The sequence below is a fragment of the Odontesthes bonariensis genome, chromosome 23 (genome assembly GCF_027942865.1).
Source record: "Odontesthes bonariensis isolate fOdoBon6 chromosome 23, fOdoBon6.hap1, whole genome shotgun sequence".
NCBI lineage: Eukaryota > Metazoa > Chordata > Actinopteri > Atheriniformes > Atherinopsidae > Odontesthes > Odontesthes bonariensis.
The window spans coordinates 8,841,260-8,868,355 of NC_134528.1; the positions used below are offsets into that span (position 1 = coordinate 8,841,260).

Below are 27,096 nucleotides of genomic sequence, written 5' to 3' on the forward strand. Positions count from 1 at the left end.
GAAGATTGTAGCTCTACTTAATCCAGCTTATTGACGTCACAGAACACTAAACCCACACGTTACACGCACATTTCATTCGAGCAGCAATTCTGAAACCATGAGCAACAAGGAAAAACATCTGCCCACAGAGGAACATAACACTGTTCTCCATGTTTTTGGCCAAATAAAAAGAGGTAAACATGCCAAACGCCATTAAAAACCCTCAATTTTCAGAATCTAAGACGTCCAACTCACGACATTGTGGGAACACTGAGCATTTCATTTAAAATAAATAAGGTGAAGGATGAGGACTTACCTCGGCCTGCTTCAGCTCCTCTTTGCACACGTCTTCTAATGACGCCTCCAGGAAGTTCATGGCGTAGCGTTCAATGGGAGTGAGCTGAGGGTGAGCAGAGGAAGTGATAAGTGAGCAGAAAAACTAGATTTCAGAACAAGACGCTCAGCGTTTCAGTTACTGGTGGCTAAAACCATCCCGTCACAATGTTTCCTTCCACAGAAATGACAAACACTGCATATTTTTTATTATATAATCCAGATGAATACATGTTTCAGCCATGATTTCTTATTGATCAGTAAATAAATATCCTCCACCTGCTCCACCAGAGCAGCGATTTCCTGCTCTGCTTTGGACAGCTCCTCCACTTCCTCCTGTTCCCCTCCATCATCCAGCGGTATATTCTCGTTGAACTCTGCCAGTTCGGCCACCTGCTCTGCTTTGGCCTGAGAGGCTGCCACTATGTCCTCCTCATCCTCGGCACGGCACAGCGCCTGAAGGAATCAGATCAGGATGAAATAAAGCCGTTATCAAACACCACTGCTATTATCTTTATATGAGATGAGTTTTTTTATGATAACTAAAAGGGGGAGGTGATAAATATCGACGTGAGCTCAACAGAAGTATCTTACCTGCTCCAGGATGGTGGTGCACTGTTTGTTGACGCCCTCCTCCTCCTCAACTTGGGGAACCGACAGCTCCACCGCCACCTCCCTCTTCTCCCCTTCGTTAACATCAAACAGCTCTCGGATGGTTTGCTGAGGAACGAACGAACGAACCATCAGAAATGTTGAACTCAGGCAAAATGGTTTTGTGGGTTTTGTGAGTTCCCACAAAAACTGCTCAACACGATCCCCACAACACGCTGCATCATTATCAAGATTCAATAAAGACGCAAACATTTGATGTAAAACACTTAGCTTGTTTACTGAGATGCATAATCATCACTTTTACACAACTGACCCACGTGTTTGTGTGTTTATGATTCATCATCAAGTGATAAAGGGGCAAAATAAACAGAAGGCAGCCACACAAACCCAACCAGGCTGTCATAAAGAGGCCAATAAACTGAACTGAAGTACATTCAATTCACAAAGTATTTATGTTTACCTGTTTGAAGAAGGCAGTTGTGAAGTTGCCTCCCTCAATTGCCATGTCTCCCAGCATCCTCTTCTGGTTGGCCTTCTTTAAAATGTTCTCCTCCACCGTGCGCTCACTGATCAACCTGAGAAAGAAAAGAAACGAAAAACGATTATTTATTGATCCAATAAGAAATACTGCGATAATAATAATTATTTTACACGGAAAAACTGTCATCATAAACTGGTTTTAGTCACAATTAAAGCTGGGAGATATGGCCAGAAAAACTCACTTTTATTTATGTTACTTGTGTTAACATCTGTTTGCGTCTCTCCTACCATCTCTGCAAGTCTCTCATTTCCTTTTTTATTGTCTGTTATCAGACAGAATTTTACAGATACATCATGGTCGGATTAAATTAGCTTTTTGTGACTGAAAATATTAGTTCACATTAACAGCTTACAGGCTGAAGCTGCTCTGATGGGCAGATTAAGGATAATATGACTTTTTAGGCATTCCAACACAATGAACACGTTGCTTTTTATTATAAAAAATACACCGTCCAGCCAAAGCCGTGGCTTATATTCTGATCTCAGCTAACAAGCCCACTAATTCCCATTAAAATGCTGATGTGAAATGTTCCCTCCTGTTTGTTCCGCTCAGTGGACTCGATGTGTGAACTTGCTGCTTTCCGGAGCATTGACGTTGTAGTATCGTGGTGAGCTAACTAACACTGAACAATGTTTTCTCCCTTCTTTTCCTTTAAACGGTCCCAAACTTTAACATGTTCTCTGATTTTGCTCCTCGTTGTTTTCTCTGGAACAGTAATAACTGTCCGTGTGAAACAGGGCGACCACTGAGCAGAATAACGGTGTGTGGGAATAAAAACCAAGCAAAGAAGCTTCTTTGTAATGGAGTCATTCGTTACTGGAGGAATCGTTTCAGCCCTAAACAAAAGATGATGGTATGAATAGATGTTCAGTTGGACGACATTTAGTCACCTGTAGATGTGGACGTCTCGGGTCTGACCGATTCGGTGGCAGCGGTCTTGCGCCTGGGCGTCCATGGTGGGATTCCAGTCGCTGTCGTAGAATACGACGGTGTCAGCGCCGGTCAGATTCACCCCGACACCTCCGCTGCGAGTTGACAAAATGAAGCAGAAGATGCGTCGATCTGCGTTGAAGCGCTCCATGAGGGACTGAAGGAAAAAATGGTGCCCGGTGAATAAAAATCAGAAACGACACACTTGAGCATTTAAATTTACAATCATGAGTGCTAACCTGTCTCTGCTCCACGCGGGTGCTGCCGTCCAGACGCAGGTAGATGTGCCCGTGGTAATTGAGGAACTGCTCCAGCACGTCCAACATGCGCGTCATCTGAGTGAAGATCAGCACCCTGTGGCCTCCTGACTTCAGCTTCCGCAGCAAAGTGTGGAGAGTCTGAAGCTTACCTGCACACAGATAACACACACACAGGTATTATTAATAAAGTGGAGTTTACTCAACAACAGTTTCAGACTTTGAAAGCTTAATTAAAAAATCCTGGATCCAGATCTGGAATTACGGTACATCAATGCACCCATTACGCCGTAAATAAATCGGTGCACCAATTGCTGCATTTCAGGTCGTCCACATCAAATCGAGGTCAAACAATCCATCAGACTCACAATATTCAGTCAAAATCTGAATTTACACAAAAAGTAGTCCAGAAGTTGCTGAGTAAACCTGCTGACAAACTGTACTAAACATACATCTCATTGGAGGAGGTAAAACAAAAGAAATCTGAAGGCATTTTAACCTGCTTACAGCTTAACCTGTAGGACTGACGTCAAAGCTCATCTACTTATTTAGTCATCTCACTCCTTCACAATCCTTTTCACTACATTTAATTCATCTCTACAGCATAGCTTGAATTGTGTGCTAATAGGAATATAACTGAGCTTCCAATGACTGAAAATTGCTTTTTTTTAATTTATTTTTTTTATTTCCTTTAACCTGGCGTTTCCTGTGTTAACACTTTGAATACCGGCGGTTTTTACAGAATTATGTCGTAGAATCCCAGCGTTCTAAACCATTTTTTGTACAGTCACAGCATATTATGTGATAGGGCCACTGAAACATGTTATGGCTCGTTTGAAAGCTGAGACTTTAACCTCTTTGTGGGTCAAAACTGCGTGTCTCTAGGTGCCGCCATTAGCGAGCTATCCTTAGCTAAACCAAGGCGGGTATCCACCAAAATCAACAACAAACTTGAGATATCGGGGCTTTTGTGAAACGTGCGCTCTTTCAGCCTGTCGCACTTTATATACTTACATATCCGGGTCAGAGGATTTGCGTCGTGTCGCATGTTGCAAAGCTAACCTGTTCATAAGACCGCCTCCTTAGACTTGTCGCGTGTCTTCTTCTCGTTCTTGTTGTTTGTTTATGTTACTTTACCGTCACCCTCTGGAAACCGACACGTGCGATTGGACAAAATGTGGAAATGCACAACAATCAATGCAGCGTTATCAAAATTGTTCTTGAGTTGACGCAAAGCCATTGGCGTAATGATCAAAATGTCCAGATGATGACACCAGTTTTTGACTGCCATCTATGTCAGTTCTGTTCATCACATAATTACAAAAATCACACAGAATGTGCATTAGAATGTATAGATTCAGAATCCATAAAAAAAACGTAAAAACGTATTTTTACCATGTGGGAGCCAACGCATGGGCAGTAAAAACGTAGTTTTACGTGACTTGGGAGTCAATGTGTTAAAAGCAAAAATAATCAGAACCAGTTGATTTTTTTTCCCCTTTTAACAAGCTCATAAACAAACATCTGCAATCACATTTGCAATCACAGTGAGTTTTACGGGCCCGACCCTGAAGTAAAACGTCTCGTCTACAGCATAAAATTTGATTATCATGCATTAACTATCCAACGTGATGTGACAAAGAGAAAAAAAAAAAAACCTACAAGTCTAACCTAATTTTATTGTTTTCTTAGAAACTGATGGACAAAAATCACAGTTTAAATGTGAGTTCCACCTTGTTGATTACCAGGTGCAGAAAAGAAACAAGGATGGAGTTTGTTCTCTGGGATTTCCTGTCAAAAAAGTGTGTGCTAAGCAGTTAAAGAACATCAAAGATCTAATGCTCCGTTTTACTGCTTCTTTAGTTCAAAGTGAGTAAAAAAAAAAAAACATCTTGACGACTCACCACAATCATACTGTATGAGCCTCAGGTCGGGGAACTGAGTCCTCATGTTACACTGGATGCGGTGGAGGCTGCGAGTGAGCGGAACGACTTGGTTTGAAAGCGTAGTGGAGAAGACGGCCTGCTTGTGGCTCAGAGATGGGGGAGGATGGCAGCAGTGCATGGAGATCAGAGGAGCCTCCACAGGAGGAATCCCAAATGTAAACCTAAACAACACAAAAAACACGAGTGAGAGACAGATCTTGTGCGTCAGGAATAAGTAAAACACAGTGGTCGGTTATCTACCTGTCTATAATATCACAGAGGAGCTCCAGCCGGTCTTCAACGCTGTGGATGGCTTCTGTTAAAGCACGACTCCGAAACCAGTGGTCATGCTTGTTCTGCTGCTGGGCGAACAAACAGCTGCCGTGGCCCGAACGGCCCCACTCCCCCCCGGAGCTCAGAGCCGCAGGGGATGGACGAGGTCCGGGGAGAAAAGTCAGAAAGTCCAGAACTTCCCGGCCGTACACAGGCTTTGCCCCGCAGCGGTGCTCGTTGACGCGGATGATGAAGTCCAGTCTGCTTTTGCGCTGGTTCCTCAGGCTGTCAGCCAGCCACGACTGTGAATGCAGAGAGACGGAAGCAAACAGGTGAGGAGCTGGAACACCGAGCCTGCTTCCTGAACCAGAACCGGCTTTCTGATGGGATGAATGATCGTAAACCTGCACTAGTCTTTTGGCCACTCGAAGGCAGCGAAGACAAGCTGTGACAACACCACCGTTTGAAACTTTGAAAAGCTTCTAAAAAAAAAAAAACAACGTCTTTAGGGTCAATAATTGCAAGACCACAACTACATTTTTAATGAGATTATTTCCCATCATGCACCTGGTGGAAACTCTAAATGAAGCCAGCCGATAAGCAGCTTTAAGCCACAGCTGCATTTTTAAGTAATAAAGAAAAATGTGGACACGTGTCCAGTAAATTCAGTCCTGTAGCAGTTTCTTCCCACAGAGACGATAGCATTGTTGCCATAGTGCAGTTAGTTCCTCCTGCTTTTGTTCGGTCCAATTTAACTGTACGCCATGGTCACTGTCAGCCACAGCTTCCCCTTTTTGCCCTTTGGAAGTGTCAACTTCCAAACACAAAATTAAAAATTTGAGATAACATTAAACAAGTTTGATATTGTCGTAACTTTAAGATGTGAGAAAAACCGCCTTAAAACAGCCTGGATTGAGCTTTATCACCACCTTATACCAAACGGCAGAGATCACGGGAGCCCGCCACAACTCTCGTGATATTCTTCCCGTCGTCATTCACTGGAAAACTGTCTACAATCCCATAGTGTATGGCCAGCTTTAAATGTGTATCTACACTTATATTTGTGTAGAAGAGCAACAGCAACACTGTAAAACTCAGCACTGTGGTCCTCGACACAACTTCAGAATATACTCGGGGAGGTTTCAATGATATAAAACCAGTATTAAAACAGATGTTTACAGTGATGTAATGATGTGGCCCTGCGTTGGGAAGGCAAACCGGCTCTTAGGGGGTTCTAAATTTAAACCAACTCTTAACTTGCACCATGTCGATGTTTGGTTCTAGTCTGACAAAAACAAGCACACTTTCACCAGCTGGTAGTTTTATCTGCAAAGACTCTTTTCAGCTCAAACTGGCCAATAAACACTGCTGTACTGGCAATTTAAAACATAAATAGTTGTTTTAAAAAATAAATTACACTGCAAGTCATTAAGATCTGTAAAGCAGAGGCTTCAGATTCAGTGTAACTGGAAATTTCTACATTTAAAAGAATCTACAAACAATATTACTACGAGGGACTAACCATACATATTTTGGCTTATTATCAAAAGAATCAGTTGCTTACCATGTGGAAAGGAGAGCGGGGAGGTGGGCGGGGCATCCTCCTGGGAGGAGGGTTGGTCTTTGGGCGCATGGTGGACTTTGACTTTGTGGTAACTGGAGTTTGACTGCTGCTGCTGCTGTCCCGTGGTGCTGCTGGGGGCTTGGACACAGCTGACGACGTGGTGGCCTGGGCTGGAGCTGAGGAGAACATGGCATGCAACGTGCCCGTTGTAAATAAATCCAGTCCGTGGTACAAACGACCATGGAGTCTGAAGAAATTCTAGCTGAATAATTTAGCTTTTTGTGTAAAACAAACATGAAATAGTTGTTTTTGTTTTTTTAGGTGAATTACGACATGAAAAGTATAAAACTGGCTTTTTTTTTGTGTCAAGAGAGTCACAACAAAGATTTAAAACGTTGGAAATAAAATGATTTGACCCGCTTCTGCTCGTCAAGCCTTACAGCGCTGTGAACTTAGAGCTCAGAGAGAAAAACAGCTCTCACCTGGCTGCTCTGTGCTGGATGGAGGCTGCTGCACTACTTTGAGAACAGGACGAAGGGGTTGGGGCTGGTTCGGGGTGGAGCCAGGGTGTCTGGGAGGAGCTATGGTGTAGTGGGCAGTAGCAGGACCAGGGGTGCGTGGGGCAATTTGCAGTGGAGCAGTGTTCCTGACAGGAGTGGTGTTGGTTTGCGGGTGCAGGGAAGGGGCTGCCTGAGGAAAAACACGAGGGGAAGGGGCCACAGCCAGTGTGGGCACAGGCCCACCCTCCTTGCCTGCTGTCTGACGCACAACAATCTTCACAACTCCAGGGCTGCTCACCATGGTGGAGGGCACTGAAAATAAGTAAACAGGAACACTAGTCTCCAAGGCTTTGAACAACAATAAGTACTTCTAAAATAAGTGTTCTGCAGGGAGACGGCTCCAGGTGAATGAGATGGTAGGAAGGGTTAAGTACCTTGAGGGGAGGCATTGTGTGGCAGCCGGTTCGCAGGGTTGGTTGTTGTCTGGACTGTCAGTTGGGCGGGCTGGCTGATGAGGTGATGCTGCATCCCGCTGGACACGAGGTGCATCACATTACCTGCAGAGACACGAGGAGTTCAGATGCTTTACCCAGACTCTCCAGTTCCCACATGAACACAGAAAACAAGTCACAAAGACTACGACCAACCTGATAAATCAGAACCTTTGTGTTTGTGTCATACAGCCCGAATCACTGTGCCTTCCGATTGAGTATTTAAATAATTTCACAGCATTTATTTTCTGCAAATCTGTCAGCGTGACTGTGAAAAATTACAATGTTTTACAGCTGCATCTAAATTCTCAGACTGGTTTTAGTTCAGATTACATCTAGTGTTTTTCTTCACTTACAAATCAAGACAAAGACTATTCAAATGGCAAATCATCACTTAATTTGAACTACATAGTTAAGATATTTTCCCAGAGATGTTCTGTGGAATACGTTACTGGAAACAAGTGCTCATACGTCCTTAAAAGATTTAATTCTAAATAGATCGGGACGGGGTCGAAACCCCCTTTTTTTTTTTTTTTTTTAATTTTAAATTTATTTATCTTTTTTATATAAAAATCGATGCAACTACAGAAGATAATCAAGAGTTTGCAGTGAACAAAAATACAGCAAACAATGAAGAATCAGTCATTTTCCAGCCACAATCCTTCAACTACTGTAAAAACACCAGAGGTAGCCACATTAAGTCAGGGTTAAATGCTCAAAGAAAAAGTATTTACGAGATAAAATGTATACACCATTAAAAAATGTGCCCAAAAACACTGAAATGTTGGTCAAATAATTTATATGAGGAACCAAAACAGAAGTTTTCACCTTGACCAAACATCTGAAACTTCAATGAACAACTTTGTGCCCCTCAAAGCTAAGGATCTGTAGACATTTAGTCACAGAGAACTCTGGATTTCACCAGCTGTTTAAGACCTTGGAACCACGTTTGTGATATTAGCCGCTTTCGGACTGTAGGAACCTTTGGCAGTTCTAATAACCTTTTAATCCGCGGGGCCGTTTTCTCCCGTGTTCGGACATACAGGAACTCGGGGCTTTCTCCCTTAGTTCCTATAACTATTTAGCTCCTTCTCCGAGGTCGGGTCTTTTCATAGTTCTTATAGAACTAATCTGACAGAGGTGTTTGGTGGTTGGTAGCTGCGCCCCATGTCATGCTATCACGGCTGAAATGTTTACTCATACAATACAGACAGAACAGGCGCCTGTTTAATAAGTTAAACTTACACTGGTCTCATTTGTCTGCAGTGCTGCTCTCCTTTCTTCCTTCATGAAATGAAAAAGTATCTCCTGACTCTCTCTGTGAGCTTTTCCAGCCTCGATATTAGACGCCTGATGTGATTGTCCATGATTAATATCACCATCATGCAGACCATAAACACAGTGGCCTCCCCGCTCTCCATATTAGCTTCTTGGTGGTGGTTTTTTCTACTCTCATTACTTTTAGCGTTTTGTTTTGTGTTTGAATGTAGCGCTAACGGCTAACGGCTAACACGTCACTGAAGCAGACGGCTGCGCGCGGCGCATCAGTCCCTATCAGGTCCCGACTCATGTGCGAATGCAGACTGAAACAGTTCCGCTGGGGAAGGATAGTTATCAGAACGAAATTCGAGGAGGGTAGTTCTGATAACTACTTTCTTAGAACGGTCTGTCCGAAAGCGGCTATCATCTCCTTATAATCACAGCTATAACTGTATCTTTTGGGAAAACTAAAGCCCAGTTATAGGACTTTGTGATAAAAGCTTGTAGCACCCAGATAAGCAGGTATATCTTAATCTTTATCTTTTGCTGGACAGGCCACTTTACAAAAAAAAAAAAAAAAAAAAAAAAAAAAAAAAAAAAAAAAAAACCAGCTGCGATAAACAATTAGAAACGGCGACATGTAAGAATAATCTTTCACAACTCAAAAACATCGTTACACATCTTCTGCTGCCATAGGATGTGGTGGGTCTGCGCTCTACTTCCAAACACATTCGTGTCTATGTGACATCATGTGATGCGGGATCTGTACTGGGACGAGCTGGCACAGACCCAGACTTCCTACTTAGCCTGATATAGACCTGGAACCAGTCAGTGTACAAATTTTGGTCCCTGAATGAACCCAAACTCTAAGGATATTATGAGCTGACACCCTCTTCGCTGCTGTCCGCCTCTTCCTCATTATCAGTAAAAGAAAAGCCAGGACTTTTTCCTCGACAGCTTGACAGCTCTGTGAATACCTTGAACCACACAACAGCTTGTTGAGTATTATTATAGACATTTTGAGGAACTTCAGTGACTGACTAGTTTGTGAAATAAAGTTTTTAATTCATGAAAACGTGTGGTTAGAGTTTAAAAAAATAAAATAGATTTTTAAATTAATCTAATCAGCAAAGATTCACACCTTTAGTCATCGAGCATAAACGCCGCAACTGAATTCAGGAATATCCAACTAATCAATTGTAGAATCACAGGAAAAAAAAGTTTCAGACCGGAAATAAAGGCCAGTTATTTGTTAACGCCAACCTTGAACTGGGCGTGAGGCAGCTCCTGAGACTTGGTGAGGTTGGGCTCCAGACAGAGTCAGCTTGTTGCCTTGGAGCTGGAAGGTGACGGGTTTACTGCCCTGACATGACGACACAGGTCGGCCTGCCAAGGAGGCCAGCTGGGCTATGCTCACCACCTCGCCGGCTGAGTAAGGAAAACAAGGAAGGCGTGCGTTAGAAACAACATGACACCCAGTTAACTAGAAGAGCCTATCCAAGATGCAGAGGTGCGCAGAAAACTGCACAACCACAACAAAAGCACTTCAAAAGAGTTTTAAGGCGATAACACCTCACCAGGGATCATATATTCACGCTCGACAGATAATCATTTACTCACAAGGCAGTCTTGCTTGCATATCAGGACTAAGTAAAACCCTCTGAGGCATGACATTGCTGGGGTTTGGACTTGGATGAGCTGGAATACCGGCCACACAGGGAGCAGTGGGAGGCCGAACAGTCAACAAAGGTTTGGGAGCGGTGGACCTCACTGCAGTCTGAGCCGTAGGATGCATGGGGGGGCGAGCTGGAGGTGTTAGTGCCACTGAACACACCACTGGAAAAAAAAAAGCACGAGGAGAAACATGCGTAAAATAAAGAAATCTGCATTTACTAGGAAGAAATGTCAAGAATATGGCTTTTAGTTTACATGCCTTGCTGAACAACAGGAGCAGGTGCGGGAGCTGAGGAGGCCTCAGTGGCTGCGGGGGGTTTGGGGCTCTGAGCTGCAGGGGGAACAGAGCAGGTCGGTTTGTTCATCAGCAGAACCGGACGAATATCACCTTTAGGAGGCGGCTGGAACATCCTAAAACAGAAACATGTGAAGGATTAAACAGTGCACAGTGTTTGATCAAAAAATAAATAAAACATCATCATCGACCTTAATCCAACATTTCCAAAACAGCTTTCCAGTTTTCCTTTCGTAAAATTTACTGAAAGTTTCATCTCTCAATCTTGGCAGAAAATGACACCAAGCTGCGGCTACATTTTGACCAAAAGCACCGGGTACTCTAAGTCCCAGGCAAAGTACCAAGATTACAAGGTACCCTTAAAAAAGTGTAGCCTCACAACCAGGACTGTTTCTGGGAAGAAAATGTCTCCTCAATAATTTGTTCAGTCACAGTCAAATTGCAAGGAAAGAATCCTCCAAAAAGTTTAGTCTCTGGGAAAAGTCCCTGCCTTCAAAACACCACATATATCTACATATGTTCACATAAAAATCTTGAGCAGCTAAGGCGTGTACCTGTTGACCTTCATTCGGACTGGTCTGGGTCTCGGGGGCGGCTCAGGGGACTCCACAATCTCTTGGATTAACTGGTAGCTGACCTTGTGACGTGGCAGGAAGACATCTGCCTGGTAACGGGAAACACGACTCTCCAAACCAACAAGATCAAACATAGAAACGTCGCAGCGCTGAGGAAGAAAAAGAGTAAATGCTCGTCACTCCCTCTCAGGATTGATTCCGACCAAGTTAAAGCTTTTCTTTTTTTTTTTAAAGTTTCCCTTGCTGCCAACCTTCAGAGGAGGAACGTCCAGCGCTTCCTGCACCAAGGAGGCAGTATGGAAAATAATGGGCTGCGTGATGAAGGGTGACTGGATGGGTCGAGGGTCAAACAGATTGGGGTGGTTGCACACTTTGCGGAGCTGCATGAGGATGTTAATCACAGACATGAAGTGGCCGCTGGCCAGAGTTTCCCTGGTCCTGTGAATTAGAGAAACACCAAGTAAAAGATGTGAAGAATACAGGTTAGTTTTAATGTTTGAGGGGGGAAAAAAAAAGAAGTAAAATCAAGAGCATGACTGCAAAAAAAACAAAAAAAAAAAACAAACGTACGAGCTCTGTGCCATGAAGTCATCGTAGAGGAATCTCTGTCTCTTTGAGAGCCGACAGCGCACCACATGCTCGTATTTCTTGGGCATCTGCTTCTCAACGTCAGCCTTGATCCTCCTGAGCAGGAACGGCCTCAGAACCTTGTGGAGCCTCTTAACCAGGCCTTCGTTGTACTCCTGACTGCCCTCGATCATTCCCGTCAGCGGGTTGGAAAACCACTCCTTGAACTCGCGGTGGGACTGGAAGACGTGGGGCATGAGGAAGTGCATGAGCGACCAAAGCTCCATCAGGCTGTTCTGGAGAGGCGTTCCTGTCAGCAGCAGTCGCCGGTGGCTGCGATTGGAAGATTTTAGGAGACATTTGGATAAATATACAAGGATTTATATTACGATTTAAACCACCTGGCTAGGTTTTTAGCCAAATGTATTCAAAATGTGTTGCTCAAGACCTTTGTTGTAAATAAAACTGTAAATTCGGCTTTGGAATAATCAAGCCTTAAGAAGTTTATTTGGCAGATCCAGCAAACATTTAAACATTTCAAGTTTTGTTTGTGTTCAGTCATATTTCATCTTTTAGTTTTGTTCTCTACCAACTCCTCTGGGCTTTCTCTCAATCTTTAGCTGCTATATAGCACCATCCCGGTAATAAATAAGCGGCTGGGAGGTGCTGAGCAGGTGACATAAAGAAGATTTAAACAGCGCTTCATTGAAAGCCATCCTGCCTAAAGTGGTATGACTGAATCAATCAAGCGTTTACTAAAGCATTCATTTTGTAAAATCAAATCTCTTCCTCTCAAAACCAAAAGTAATTGATAGATGAATCATTTTCTCCGTTTCGTTTCTAAGTTTAATTTGTTTTCTGTCTCTTAACCCTCAGCTTCCATGATTGCAGTCCACACATCTCAGTGAGATATCACCGTATCATCACAACTGCTGCGTTCACAGGTGCTCACATTCATCCTCCATCTGCTTTGATTATCTTAACAGCCCTAAGTGAAAGACTGTAGATAATAAAACTGTAAGCACCCCCTAATGCACCCACCCTCCTCTGCAGCTCTGCGCAGTAGTGAGAAATTACCACCAGCTGGTAAGTTTTCAAACCAAATGATAAGTTAGTCCCATTACAGCCATTTTGGTGAGAACAAACCATCTTGATTACAAAGACCAGGAAGTAAAAACTTCATTTTCACACAACACTATGGCCAATACTGAATGACAGCATGTTATCAAGAGCTGGATTAATGCTGTGCGATATGGACAAAATTTTATATCCCGATACAGTATTTTTTCTTGAAATTATATAAATATATATAATGAATGACAATTTCTGAATTTTTGAATGGCAATGGCGTCTGTGATTTGGCGGTGTCTGCGGGACTGCTCGTCATCGGGGATGCCTTTGGTCAACGATTCGTTCAGGCTCGTTTGGTGTGTTTTTTTTCTTCGTTTATGGTTTTGGGGTAGTTTGTCGCATCTTCACACCGTCTCTGTACTGTTCTTTATTTCGTGTCTTTAAGTGATAGAACAGATTAGACGTGTTCGAATCGCAAGTAACGACTTGTTGGCGGCATGTTTTGCAAATTAGGCTCTGTTTACACGATAGGAAGACGCAGATATTTTCCTGCGGTTTGGCCTCTCATTTACACCAAAACCCCGTTTTTAATCACAGAAAACGATTATTTCTAAAACCGCCGGCCAAAGTGGAGATTTCTGATAACGCCGGTTATGTGTTGCCGTGTCAACTGGGAGAAACGGCGTTTTAGGTTCTTAAACGTCACATTATGCGCCAGAAAATGCTTAACGTCATGCGAGCGCCTTATGTTTACAGTTTGTTTGGCTACTGATCAGGATTATCATGGATGATGTTAAAGTTCTACTAATTTTTACGTTTGTGCAAACGATTCTGGCCTTATTGCATTTGCCACCCCAAACCTGCTCGCACAGTTCAAAATAGAGGAGCACCACTCTTCCCTGGCCGCTCCTGCGTCCAGTATCCACTGACTGTCTATATTTCCCTCTTATTGCCTTCAGTTTTGTTGTGATATTTGCTCGCGATATCTCCTCCTTCACATGAGGAAAGTCCTCGATTCTGAAGATTTTGATTGGCTTGCATGGCTTTATTCCTTTCCCTACACTGCCGCCAATAGGTTTGGCATAGTTATTATGGCGCTTGACGGCGCATTTATGCGGGTTGATGTAAATGACAAGTATTTTTAAAACGATGTTGTGTGCACGATGTTATTATTGCAAACGAAGGGGGGGAAATATTCGTTTCTCTAAATACCCGGCTATGTGTAAATGTGGCCTTACTGTTGTCTGGTCAGTGTCTGACTTTTTAAATCCAAACCAAAACCACACTATGAAATTCCAGTTCCTTCTTTTCAGCACCAATTCCTCCCTTCATTCACTGTTCATACAACGTGTAATCTAATAAAAATAAAAAAAACGATATAAACAATAGAGGGCTATATCGCACGGTAGACACTTTTATTAGGGCTGTGACACGATTAAAATTTTTAATCGTGTTAACTACAGGCTTTGAAATTAATTAATCGAAATTAATCGCATTTTAATCGCATATACTTTATCCTTTAGAAAATTAACATTTTCAACAATGTTTCAACAAACACAGAACATATCCCTATTTGAAGTCTGAATGTAGCATGCATGAAAACACAGTATATAGAATCTTGGATGTTAAGCTGTGTTGGGCCCCCGTTAGCTTCCACGCTAGCTGCTACATGTTTAGCGTTGAGGTGATATTTGAGGCTTGATACGCTGCGGTGATACGCTCTTGCTAATATGTGTGTAGTTAATTAATTGAAATTAACACGCTAAAGTCCCAGCCCCAGCCGTGGCCTAGTGGTTAGGGAGGTGGACTTAAGATCAGAGGGTTGCAAGTTCAAGTCCCGCCATTACCTCTCCCTACACCTCCATTCATGGCTGAAGTGCCCTTGAGCAAGGCACCTAACCCCACATTGCTCCAGGGCCTGTAACCAATACCCTGTATCTAAATAGCTGTAAGTCGCTTTGGATAAAAAGCGTCAGCTAAGTGTAATGTAATGTAATAATGTAATGTAATGTAAGCTGGATGCATGCAGGCTTTTGGTGACAAGCAACAGCTTACAGTGTCAACTATGAACTATGAGCAGGAAGAAACTACACAGACAGATTTATCTTAACAAGCTTGTAACACACTACTTAATACTAGCTGGTTGAATATGTCAGCCATTCAGATTTTCCGGCAAGCAAGATATAATATTACTGCGTTTTAGGAAGAATGATCACATGATCCCACACATTTATGTCCAATCTGTACTTTTACTGCTCCAACACCACATAATTTTAACAACATCAGGTTTAGACACAATATTGGCTCCTTCAAAGCCACCAGAGAGCAGCAATGGGTATGTTGGAATCTTTCAGCAGCACACACCCCAACTAGCGTTCAGTCCAGGGTAAACTTCGCATCAACAATATCACCAATAGCCAATCTACAGTATGACAGCAGCTTCTAGAGGAGAAACTGTTTGGATTGTACACTTCGTGCTACTTTGTTCTTAGAATAGGATGACTAACGTGTTCAAAGGGACAAAGTACAACAAGTAAGTCTGCTGCTGTGGTTACAGACAGCTCATCTAAAGAGAAGGAAAGCATGTCTCATAATCCAGCCTTAAATGACAACCTTAGGCACAAGACAGGAATGATCCCTTTTAGTTGAAAATGACCATTATGTATCCAGCTAACTTCACATCACGGATGGCGTGTTTAAAATTGGAAATCCACCAAAAACAGTGTCAAAACAGAGCTGAAATATTTGTGGAGCTGCAGCTTGAAACATCACCAATAAAATATCAACTTATTTAGAGACAGACTCTACAGACCTGTTGAAGTTCAGCAGGCTCTGCCAGCGCTGAGACTTGAAATTCTTGATGTTTTGAGCCTCGTCGAGGATCAGATATCGCCAAGATTTTCGTCTGAAGGCCTGGTGATCCTGCAGCACCAGTTTGTAAGAGGTGATGCACACGTGGAAAGCATTAGGCTTCGTCCAGCCCTACGAAAAGAGATGAAAAGACACAGCGTGGTTATCATTTTTCAGAGACGATTTATTCCACTTCTTTCCCATTTCGGGAAACCACCAGTAAAATAACCTGTCAGATACATTTCAGTTTGAAATCAGCAGTATCTCTCTGCTTTGTTTGTTTCTACAGTGACAACGAACATTAACCAACGCCAAAGTGGAATGAATAAGTGTTTGCTAAACAGCTAAATTCCAACCGCTGTCCCTTAGCAGGTTGTTAAGTTAGCCATTGAAACAGCAATAAAACATCTAATTAAAAGACAAAGCATGAAACCATAAATCCTTTTAATTGCTGATGATGGAGATAAAACCAAAGGACACTGTGTGCATAAAGCAAATATTTATGATAGTTATTGGCCAACATTCATCCCAAATAAATCTATGGTGTTCACTAAAAAGGCCGATCACCTAATAACATCTAACTTTGATCTAAACTCTTATTTCATAAAAAAATTTTGACCCAAGATTTTTGATTAGATAGAAAAAGAAACACTAAGAAAGACAAACACTCCAGAAGCAGAAAACTCATTACCTGTCGCTTCAGCTTTCTCTCCTTTTGACTGCCAAAGTAGGTGAGGATTTTAAACCCTGGACACCAGCGCTTCAGCTCCATCTCCCAGTTCAGCATCACGCTGGTGGGAACAATGATGAGGTGAGGGCCCCAGTTACCTAGAAACAAATGGATCAAAAGACAAACTATCAGCATCTGGACATAGAAAGGAAGCTTAATTCCCGTTTAAAACTCACAAACACGCTGCTGTAACTGAAGAACTGCGAGTATAAAAAGCAGTAAAAGCTTAATGAGGCAGTCTGTTACCTTTTTCACAGGCGAGGTGAGCGAGCAGAGCGATAGTCTGGATGGTTTTTCCGAGACCCATCTCATCAGCTAGAATCCCATTTAGCTTCTTCTCATACATGGTGACCAACCAGTCGAGCCCGATGTGTTGGTATTCTCGCAATGTGCCGTGAAGCAGGAAAGGGATGGGGGTCTTGACCTTTTGTTAAGGGGGGGGGGGTTAGAAATGAATGCCTGAGAACTGCACAGGTTTAGAAAAATAAACCAATAAAGCTAAAGAAAAAGTTCCATGTGACCAAGACTGACCTTTGTAGTAGCTAGAGTGTAGCCTTTAGGCTGCAGGCTTTCTGCAGTAGCAGCGATATGGCTGATCTCTTTCTTTGGCCGTGAGCCGGAAGGAGGCGGGCTGTGTTCCCCCTCCTTTAGCAAAAGCTCCATCCCTTCTTCCTTACACTCATCACCCTCATTCTCCTCTTCATCCTTTTCACTTTCATCGTCCTCTGCACTGTCTCCTGGTGAGTCTGAACGAAGCACATTTGACCAAGGAAACAAGTTAATAATAAACACAAGTTGCAAAAAAACAATCTTTAAAAGTCAGAGCGGGGAAATATTCCCCAAAGTTTCTACATCTTTGCCCCTGGTGTGAGCAGGTAAACACCTCATGTGAGATTTATTTGGATTCTCTATGAGCAGGAAAGTACCTGAAGAAGAAGTGTTGCTTTCCACATCGCTCTCATCTTCTTCAGTTTCCACCTCCTCGTCCCCAGACACCTCCGAATCCGAGCTTGCTTTAGAGCCAGAAGCAGAAGGGGCCTCAAAGTCTGATGCATATGCTCCTTTGTACTTCTCCAGCAGCTCCTCCATAGTCATGTCACCTGGAAGAGGAGCAGAGAACTGAGATGGAGGTCGCTGTTGGATATGAATGAAAACCTCATTCACATGTACACAACGCATGAGCTGTGGGCAGGTAACATCTTTCCTTAATATCAAAACAAACCTTCTTTTGCCAAGTCATCAAGTTCCTCTGCATGATTGACAGCTCCTTCTACCTTCTCCTGGGCTGCTATAGTGTCCTCCTCATCCTCAGCTGGAAACAGGAAGTGGGATAAAAACAATAACTTATAGATTAAAAAGAGATCAGAGAAGAAAAAGGTATCTATAAAAGATCATTAAATAAAAGATTGGTTAAATGTTACGCCCTTATTTGTGTATCAAACGTTCCTGCACTTATTTAGCCTCTTAAATCAATCTCACCATCCTCTTCATTGGCAGTGAATTCCCCATCTTCCTCCTCCACCGATGAAGAAGACTCAGAGCATTCTTCGTCTGAGCCCGAGTCCTAGATAATTCAATGAGTCAGAGCTTACATAAAAGTCAAGCATCTGTGGTCAATAGCAAACAACAATCACAGGAACTACAGCGTCCCAATGATTTTCCTCAGCGTTGAGAATATTCTCTAAGCTGGTTAAAAGGGACAGGAAGTAAAATGACTGTAATGAGCCCTGAAAAGAAGGTTAAGAACTAAATGACTGATGAAAAATCATCTTAAAGTGCAAAAATCAAGGTGACAGTACAGAGTTTTGTGCTATGGGAATAAAACTGAACCGAACGTAGTAACTGTGAGGATAACCAGGCTCTTACCGGCAAAGAAAAAGGAATGGAAAGTGTTCATTCAGTGAGTATACCAGAGATGAATAAAGCTGCTTATATATCAATACGTTAAAATCAAATGCAGTGTTATGGTCAAGCACATCAGGCACACAGCTGTTGAATACTTATAGTTTAACGCCATTATTATTACTTTAAACTTAAAACTGTCCATAAAAATGTTCTACCCTGTAATATCAGCACATTTGTGATCAGTTATAATGGACACCAGGATAGGACTTTTTCCTGAATCGTAACTCTAAAAGCACGAGTTTTGGCCCAGATGATCTGGTACTACCACAGTCTCTGCAGCCTGTGCTCCAGCTGCAGCTACAACTGCTGACTGGTCGATAAATGGGACAAATCTGGGGGACAGATTACAAAAACAAAAACTCCCGCTTGTGTGCACGCATCTCTGCATCTGACAGTTTGTAACCTGGAACAACGCACAGTTGGCATCAATGTTTTCAAAATACAGAAATCTTTGTTTAAGTATCAATAAACCACAAGGACGACAAGAGTAATTTACAACAAAAGCAGAAGATTTCATCTATCAAATACTTAATTATTTAATGTTTCTGGCTACTTTAGAGGCTGAAAAATAGGAGGTTCTCTGAACTCTTCTCACCCACATTTTTAAGTTTTTCAGATTTACTTTGAGGATTGATAATTATTTAAAAAAAAGGTACAGAAAACATATACAGACCAAACTAAAGTTATAGCTCTTTGAATCTGGGTAACTGGTGTGGGCACGGCCATCTCTTTTCTCTATATTATTATATGTTGTAAAGGTTTACATGAGAGTGTGTGACAGCAGCATATTCTGACAGTTTATTTTTGTCTGGCTTGGTAAAGCTGTTCAAGTGCAGTCCAGTTTGTGGGGTTACCTGTGGAGGCGGCAGTTTGAGGGTGCTGAGTAGCTGGTCCAGGGGCAGCAAGCCCTCTTCCTTCAGCAGCTCAATCTCCCTCTGATGGCTCTCAGCATCATTGCCCTCCTGCTGCTCCTCCACCTCTATGGTCTCCTCATCATCCTCCTCTTCACACGGAGGCTCAAAGTCTCTGTCTGCAGGAAGATTTAGATGAGATTCTTAATCACTAAGCAGGCCACGTTCGCACCACAAAACCACATCAGGTGATAAAATGAAGGTGGAACAAGGCTGCTGTCGCAAAGAGCAGACTCGCTGCTCCTCCTACGAATGAGCAAGCTGTTAAACTTGATTCACCGTTTGCCTTCAAACTACAGCAATCAAATGCCACCGGCAGAACGTGCAGCAGACTACTCTGACAGGTTCAGACAAGTCTCAGGCCTGATGGGTGCCATGCAGCATCAGGGACTGCTCTCTGGAGGCACGGCTTTTAAAAAAAAAACCAGCGTTTTACTGCTCAGAAAAATATCAGACATCATCTTAAATAAAGAAAAACTGCATCCGAGCTTCCAGATTTTAAAATTCTCTCTCAAGTTGCGACGACCTTGGCGGTAAAGAACAGCTTTTTGTTTCCATGAAACACTTTACCTCCGTGGATGCTTAAGAACATTCAGTCATTAGTGTGTTGCTATGACAACATCCCTGTCTCATCCAATGAACCGGCTCTGAAAGCAGTCCAAGTTCTTTAACATGTCGACACCAAGTGCCATTTATAAGAGGCAGGTTTGGTTTGAGGAAAAACTTCTCACCGTCCTCATCAACGGGAGGTGGCAGAGACTTTTTTGGGGACGCCACAGTCTCGGGCGGCCTGCTGGGTGCGAGCGACTTGCTGAGGAGGTCCGAGTATTTCTCCGTCTGACCGACAATGAAGTCCAGCTGAAGGTCCAAAGCCTTCTTCCGCTTTTCTTCCAGTCTGGACTGCTGCTTGTACTGCACCACCTTTCACACACAAACAAGACAACAGTTTTGAGCACGTGGACACCAAACTAATTCAACAATATTTCAAGCTGAACGTTGAACCAGGTCGTTTTGTACCTTCTCAACGCTGGTCCAAAACGCTCGGACTTCCTTTGCAATGGAAGAGGCAACTCTTCTGATTTTGGCGTGCTCATCTCTTTTGGCTTTTTCTTCTTTTTGCCTCAGCTCCTCGTGGTGTCGCATCACCATTCGCACAACCTGATAACACATTAACAGAACACATCTAAGTTGAAATGTACCGATTTCTCACAACAAAACACAGATTTTCCTCTTGTTTATACAGCCTGAATGTGTGCGACTTCAAAACATTCCCCACCCTGTGATAACCTGGACGTCTTACCTTTCTGGCCACCCCTCTTTTCCACCGCCTCTCTTGAGCAAAGTCAGCAGATAGCCACTGCATCTCCTCACACAGGTACTCCCAGTGAACTTTCGGCCGCGGCGGCTCCGTCAGACGAGTGAGACGCTTCATCGACCAGAAGCCCTCTCGCCTCAGAGACTGGGTTCGATGCTCAATGTCGGCTTCCTACAGGACATCGTGAACGAATCGGTTAGTAGGGTTCCGTTTACCCGTTTAGCAGTTTGAATGAAATGATTCTTCTGATCCGATGTGACCCCACACAAGCAACGCAGTTTCCTGTTGGTCTTCAGAGTATCGGTTTACTGGGGTTTACTCTGTTCGGCTACTGTAACCTGTGGATGCGTCATTGAAGCTACTATAGTCTCGAGAAAGTTTACATGCCAACTGGCCTTAATAAGAGAGAAAGCGTGAATGATGAAGCACAGCTGCCAGCTCATTTTAAACGATGCAACATTAATCTATAGGAAAATATTGAAGAACCGATTTTTTTGCTCAACTTGACCATTACTTTGGATAACTGTCCTTATCCCAGTATAAAAGCACAGGAAGGAAATGATTGAAGTATGTTCAACGCCGTGTCGCTTCTGCTGCTTCTAGCTTTCTCTGTGGGAGATCGTGGTACATGTAATTATAGCTGAATTCACAGCGCAGACGCCGTCTTTAAAGTTACTTTAATGGCGATTCTGTCAGACACGGCTGCGGTTATAAAAATCAGGATTTTATTAGAGCAGAGCAACAGTCTGGAAATGCTTTAAGTGACATGTAGAATTACCGGACTGATTTTCAAGCACAATTTCCGACACGTTTAGCCATCTGAAACATAAAAATATGTGAATGAGAGGAGCTTAACTGAGAATTTAGCTGTATTTTGGCATGCTTCCACTTAACAGTTTCACCCCCCAGCCGCATTATGTAGGTGCGTTAGTTTTGAGAGCTTAGATTTTGTATGATTTCAGTCCGACTAAAATGTTTAGATGGATTTTAAACAGTCATAAAATTATATTTCTATAAGAGAGCTGTTATTTTGTTTAATCAAAAAGCCACATCCTCACACACTTTGTCGAACTGCCACACCGGGCTCAATGATGCCAGTAAATAGTAAGACTGGCAGTGTTGAGTGTTTATTACTCTTGAGCATGATAACCACAAAGGTTATTCATAACAAAGACCTTGAGAGCTTTGCAGAATAATCATGCAATTAAATAAAAACAGGAATTAAAAGGACATCCCTGTGGGGTTTAAAGTCTGCCGATGATTTTCTGGGATCCCGTCTCGCTGTCTAACTACACTACACATTACACCAACTCTTTTGCATTATTCAAAGTAGACACAAAACAGCCATTAACGGATTACTGAGTGATATTTGATGTCCTACTTTTAATAGAATTTAAAAAAATATATGCAGTAAAAACTCCGTTTCATAGTCTGGGTAGTTTAAAGTTCCAAGTCACCCATTTTGTCTGCTCCTTTCATACTCAAAGAGATGTCTGAACAAGCCAACAGGCATTTCTGAATGCACAATTACTTCCACAAGTTTGTAGGACGGATAAGCCGAAAGGCAATGAACCTCACACGTTTCCCACAAAACACAAAGAAGTCAAAACTGCGGAACAAACTGTGGAATAACAAAATGCCCCAACACTACTAATGATTACTTCTAACAAATTAAATCTCAAACATGTTCCATACATTTTAAGGCCAACTTACGTGTTTTGCGAGTTCTGCCATGTCGGTGTGACGCTCTCCACGGGACCGGTGAGAGGCAGCCTGGTCTGGCGGGGAAGAGGACGAGCTGTAGCCAACAGATAGAGGAGAAACAAACTTGCCATGAGGGCCTCTGAGAGGTGAGGACTTCTCCCGCCGTGGTGTGGCCCAATCACTGGAGGGCGTGGGACTGAGGAAGGAGGAGGAGGTGGAGGGTGAGGCGGGAGATGAATTGATGGTGACTCTGTCAGCAATCCATTGGCGCACCTAGGAGCAGAGAAGGAGGAGGAGAAAATTACAAAGAGATGAAGGCGAAATCATTAGATTCATTAAGATGAAATGCACATGCATGAAAATGAAAATGTGAGTATTCTCCTGTCCATCACTCTTTTCTGTCAGTCTGTTCATGAGAAAGCTGAAGTCAAAGAAATGCCTGACAAGGATGTGCCTGTTAGTGTCCTGTTAGTGTCCTGTTAACGTGAGCCTGTCTGGATGTCTGACAACCACCACTCACCTTCAGGAACAGCGTCTTTCTGTCTGTCCTGCTCTGTCCACGCTGGAAAACACACATGGCTTAGCATGCGGCCAACTTAAAAGGATCAAACCACTACATAACAAAAACACTATAGTTTCATTAAGATGGACCACATGCAGAATGACGACAATAAAAACATGCTGGCATACCTGATCATGGCGTCATACACTATACCGCTTTTGTTTTTAGCAGAGATAAATCTTAACATTTCTTTTCAGGTTCTGCGATGATATAAAGCTCATAGATACATGGACAGCTTCAGCATGTTGCACATTATCAGATCCTAAAAATGAGTTACAGTCAGCTAAGAAACAAAAAGCTGAACCTAAAAAGCTATTTCAATCTAGAGTGGATTTAGATCCAGATAAAGTGAATCAGTGCTGCCTAAACAGTAAGATGCTCAAATGAATACCCAATAAACAGAATGTATCATCATGCCAAGGAGCATATTACATTTAAGAACAGGGTTTTCACTCCAGCATTTAGTGCACCTTACACAACTGCCTTACTTTGGCATTCAAGGACAAACTTTTCAATATCATGAGGCTCAATACTTCCCCTGAGGTCGTTTTATTTTCTGATACAACACTGAAAAAACTCTCAATATCCACCTGCCCCATTCTGCATAAGTTCCAGTCTTTGATTAGGCAAATATAATAAAATTATCTTTAATTTAAGTACCTTGTGTGATGAGCTGGGAGTGGTCATCTCGCTTTTGTCGGCGTCTGTGTCATCATCGCTGTCTTCCTCATTACTGCTACCTTGTCCCGGGGCGGGCTCTTGGACCTCAGTGTCCCCCGCTGCTTCGTCATGCTCCATGTCCTCACTTTCTTCTTCCCCATAGTCGGGGTGGCTGATGGGATCGTTGGAGGACGCCATGACACCACCTTCCGTTTCCTCCGATGCTGCGAGCATGTCGAGATTGTGGGGGGCCGCAGGTGTGGTGGCATCAGCAGGCGCTGCAACATTTTGAGAAGTAGGAGCTGCTTTGCTTTCTGCTGTTTTGGTAAAGGTTAAGGCCTCCGATTTGCTTGTAGAAGCTGTGGGGATGACAGATCCTGTCTGATCACGCTGAAGAGAGACGACGCCACTCAAAGCTGGCAGCTGAGCTTTGACAGGAGCTGGTGCCGATGTCTTACTGACAGAGCTCTGGGTCTGATCTTTCAGGCTGCCAAGAGCCACAGACGGCGATAAGGGGTCTGCTGCCGAGACGGTTCGGGGAAGGCACTCCTCAGACGCTTTGTCAGACCAAGAACTGTGGGCATTGGCCAACTTGCTGTACTCTTTCTGTTGCTTGGACACCTGCACCAAAAGGGAGGGTGGGTGCTTCAGGAGAGGAATTTCTCCTGGTTTGAGAAGAAGCAGCTTTGGATTTATAACGCCAGAGGAATGAGTGGTGCAAAATGCATCTGGTTCTGTTTTTGTGGGCACAACAACATTTTGAATTCTCTGTGAGGTCAAAACAACAGGAGTTTCTTCGGTTTCTTCATAAGAAGAAACACAGACCTCAGGCTTTGTGGCACTTACAACAGTGAATTCTGGGGCCTGATTCAGGGAGGGCTGGTTTTCTACACAGGTAACGTGTACTGAAACGGCAACGGACGATTGCATCCCCATATCAGCACCAGTAACGGCAACCAGTGGGGATAAGAGAGATAATGAACCGGCTGTTGCCTCCGCTTCCTGTTTTGGGGAAACGGTTTGGACAACAGCAGAGTCACTCACCTCTGCCAAGTCTGCTGCACGGACTTGTGAATAATGTGTCTCGATTTGTGCACTGTTGTCTGTGTGCTGAACAGTGAATGAGTCGGATGTAACCGCAGCTACTTGAACTAAACAAACCTCACTTGAGTGTGCCACTTCGACAGCTTGGTTAGAATCTAAAACTAAATGCTGTCCGACTGAAGCTACGGTTGTGTTCTGGATGGTCAAATTATGGGAATTGTTATCACTCGATATAGGCAAGGGCTGCTGGGAAAATATGATGGTGTTAGTTTCATTGACCGTGTGAATAGATGCGTCGAGGTCCTCTTTGACGGTGTACTCATCAGCGTTTTCCAGTAATGCATTGAATAAGTTCACCTCGTATCCTGGTGAGTGAGACATCTGTGAACTGCTACTGGCACAGACCATTTCCTCTGCAACCTCCTCCACCAGGCCACAAAACTCATAAACTTCCACAGGCTGCGACTCTAGCTCAATACCTGCCTGAACACTTTCTTCATAAAGCTTTGGATCCCCAGAAGTGATTTCGTTAACAATGGCAGCCTCGCAGACGCTGCCATCTTCTTGTTGTAGAAGGAAACTCTGATTTAGGTGCATGTTAGACCAGTCTCCACTGATATGAGCCTCCTCTCTGACAACCACAATTCCTTGGGCGTTGGCAGAGTGCACTATCAGCGACGTCTCCGTTGTAGGGACCTGATCAGAGGTATGACACATCTCTGTCTTATGAATGTCCCCTGGCTGCAGTGAGACAGCTAGGCCTGTATCAAACAAAGAGGACCCTGTCGCAGGTATTGAAGAGTTCTCCTGTGAGGAAGTGAACTCTGGCAGCATTGTGAAGTCTGATGAAGAGGTGGTGGTGGTGTCAGTTTGTTCTTCTCTTGTGTTTCTGTCCACCTGCTCTGATTTAAGGTGACTGCAGGTGGACAATGAGTTTTCATTTCCAGGAGCCTCTGAGGCCTCAAGTATTTCAGCTGAATGAGGCTGAGAAGTGACAACAAGCGTCTTAACATGCCTGAAGGTCTCAACTGATTCCAGAGAATTAGCTTTTTGCAATTCTCTTGCATCATTTGAGATCTCCATGACAACTTTAGGTTGTGTTTTTGATGTGTCATTTTCTTTAATCTCTGTATTATCAGTTGAGAAAAGTGGGAATGCAGACTGTGAGTCCTGGTGACTATCTGCTGGCTCCGCAGCACCTGACGGAGGTTTATGGCTGTCTTCTCTTGCATGGACAAGTGGGTCCCCATCAGACTGCTCCAGAACCCCGTGTTCTGTAGCGTCTTGAACTTTAAAACTAACACTTGATTGGGGGACAGAGGAGGATGAGACTGTGAAACAGATCTGAGAAGGGGGTTTTGGGAGAATATTTCCACCAGTGTGCTCTTTTCCATCAAGTTCCACATTTGTTCCAGTCTCTGGTTTATATTCCAAGGTGACGGACTGTTCCTCGTTTGTCCCTGTAACAACCACAAGTCCTGCAGCTTCTCCAGATGGCTGAAGAATCTGGTTTGTTTGACTATTCGAGTGGCTTTTCTCTTCAATAGTTTGTGACCTGTAATTAAGCTCTTGCACTGTGCTGTTAATCTGTGAGGTGAGAGGAGGACATGGAAGCCTTTGCATCTCAGCAGAGGGACCACGGTCCTCAGAAAGGGATGTTGGCAATGGTCTTGCAACTCCAGCAATGCTCTCCTCAGCAAACGCTTCTTGTGGGATGATGTCCTTAATGCCGCTGCTCTGGAGAGTCTCAGGCAAGCTGGTTGAAGCGGCGCTCTCCATGCCAGGGAACGCTGGGTCGTTGCTGTCCGGGAATGGCACAGTGGACGGATCTGTGAATGGAGGGACTGGGCGGGGGGCAGCTGCGACCGGCTGCGGGGCATGCCCAGATGACTCCCCAGCCACATTCTGTGCAGCCTGGGGGTTGGCACCCAGCACATCCACAGCCGGAGAGGCGTGCTGCCGCACCGCCTCCTCCCCAGAAGTTCCTTCCTCTGTGCTGCTCCGGCTACACACTGCACCTGGAGGTGACACAGGAGGTTAACAAAGCGTCCAGACTATGTAAGTTAGGTGGTAAAAAAAACAGGGACAAGCGAATATGACTCAGCACAAACTGGTAAGGTGAGCAGTTAATGTGCTGTTTTTGTTTTTAAAATATAAATACAGGACACTGTATTCTCCTCACCTACCAGCTGTCTGACTCATAAGGCCCGCTTTCCACATGCACTGCAGCACTAAAATGAACAGAGAGGCTGTGTGCGAGTACTGAAACTGTGCAGAACTCCATACAAAGTCCTTCCTAGCATCAAGTCTGGATGGTGTTTGATTGACCTCATGGTGCGAATATACCAGTAACTGGGCCTGCTTTAGACGCCAGCTACGTGTTGATTAGGCAGAGGCTGCCTGCCATTCAACTGGCACATGCGCTGAATGTCCCGCTCAGATTAAGCTCCGCCAAATAAAATGGTAGCCCCAACTACCATCATAAAGAAAGTCACCGACTGCTGAATTCCTTTAATTCCAAGAGTTTTCAAAGGTTTTAAGGTGACGCCTCCTCCCGCCAGCAAGCAT

The 27,096-nt window shown here is 43.7% G+C and overlaps 1 protein-coding gene across 3 annotated transcripts in view; it reads right to left on the bottom strand.

Annotated features, from left to right (window-relative positions):
* The window catches only part of srcap (Snf2-related CREBBP activator protein), a 36,576-nt gene that overhangs the window by 6,696 nt on the left and 2,784 nt on the right, over positions 1–27,096 (bottom strand). For 2 of the 3 annotated variants that reach the window (XM_075458274.1, XM_075458275.1), the window contains exons 3-33: positions 23,485–26,546; positions 22,783–22,824; positions 22,272–22,535; positions 20,544–20,729; positions 20,261–20,401; positions 19,975–20,164; positions 19,187–19,362; positions 17,907–17,991; positions 17,650–17,739; positions 17,354–17,527; positions 16,959–17,173; positions 16,674–16,851; positions 16,389–16,525; positions 15,660–15,829; positions 11,780–12,109; positions 11,461–11,647; positions 11,189–11,358; positions 10,599–10,750; positions 10,286–10,501; positions 9,929–10,093; positions 7,349–7,471; positions 6,897–7,226; positions 6,415–6,590; positions 4,839–5,152; positions 4,557–4,759; positions 2,635–2,804; positions 2,356–2,552; positions 1,385–1,499; positions 907–1,032; positions 592–768; positions 296–379 (exon numbers count right to left, since the gene is read on the bottom strand). In XM_075458274.1, the coding sequence (XP_075314389.1) occupies positions 296–379; positions 592–768; positions 907–1,032; positions 1,385–1,499; positions 2,356–2,552; positions 2,635–2,804; positions 4,557–4,759; positions 4,839–5,152; positions 6,415–6,590; positions 6,897–7,226; positions 7,349–7,471; positions 9,929–10,093; positions 10,286–10,501; positions 10,599–10,750; positions 11,189–11,358; positions 11,461–11,647; positions 11,780–12,109; positions 15,660–15,829; positions 16,389–16,525; positions 16,674–16,851; positions 16,959–17,173; positions 17,354–17,527; positions 17,650–17,739; positions 17,907–17,991; positions 19,187–19,362; positions 19,975–20,164; positions 20,261–20,401; positions 20,544–20,729; positions 22,272–22,535; positions 22,783–22,824; positions 23,485–26,307 (8,106 nt within the window). In that variant the 5' untranslated portion in view covers positions 26,308–26,546. The remainder of the gene's footprint in view (positions 1–295; positions 380–591; positions 769–906; positions 1,033–1,384; positions 1,500–2,355; positions 2,553–2,634; positions 2,805–4,556; positions 4,760–4,838; positions 5,153–6,414; positions 6,591–6,896; positions 7,227–7,348; positions 7,472–9,928; positions 10,094–10,285; positions 10,502–10,598; positions 10,751–11,188; positions 11,359–11,460; positions 11,648–11,779; positions 12,110–15,659; positions 15,830–16,388; positions 16,526–16,673; positions 16,852–16,958; positions 17,174–17,353; positions 17,528–17,649; positions 17,740–17,906; positions 17,992–19,186; positions 19,363–19,974; positions 20,165–20,260; positions 20,402–20,543; positions 20,730–22,271; positions 22,536–22,782; positions 22,825–23,484; positions 26,547–27,096) is intronic. The other variant, XM_075458276.1, reaches the window with a different exon arrangement.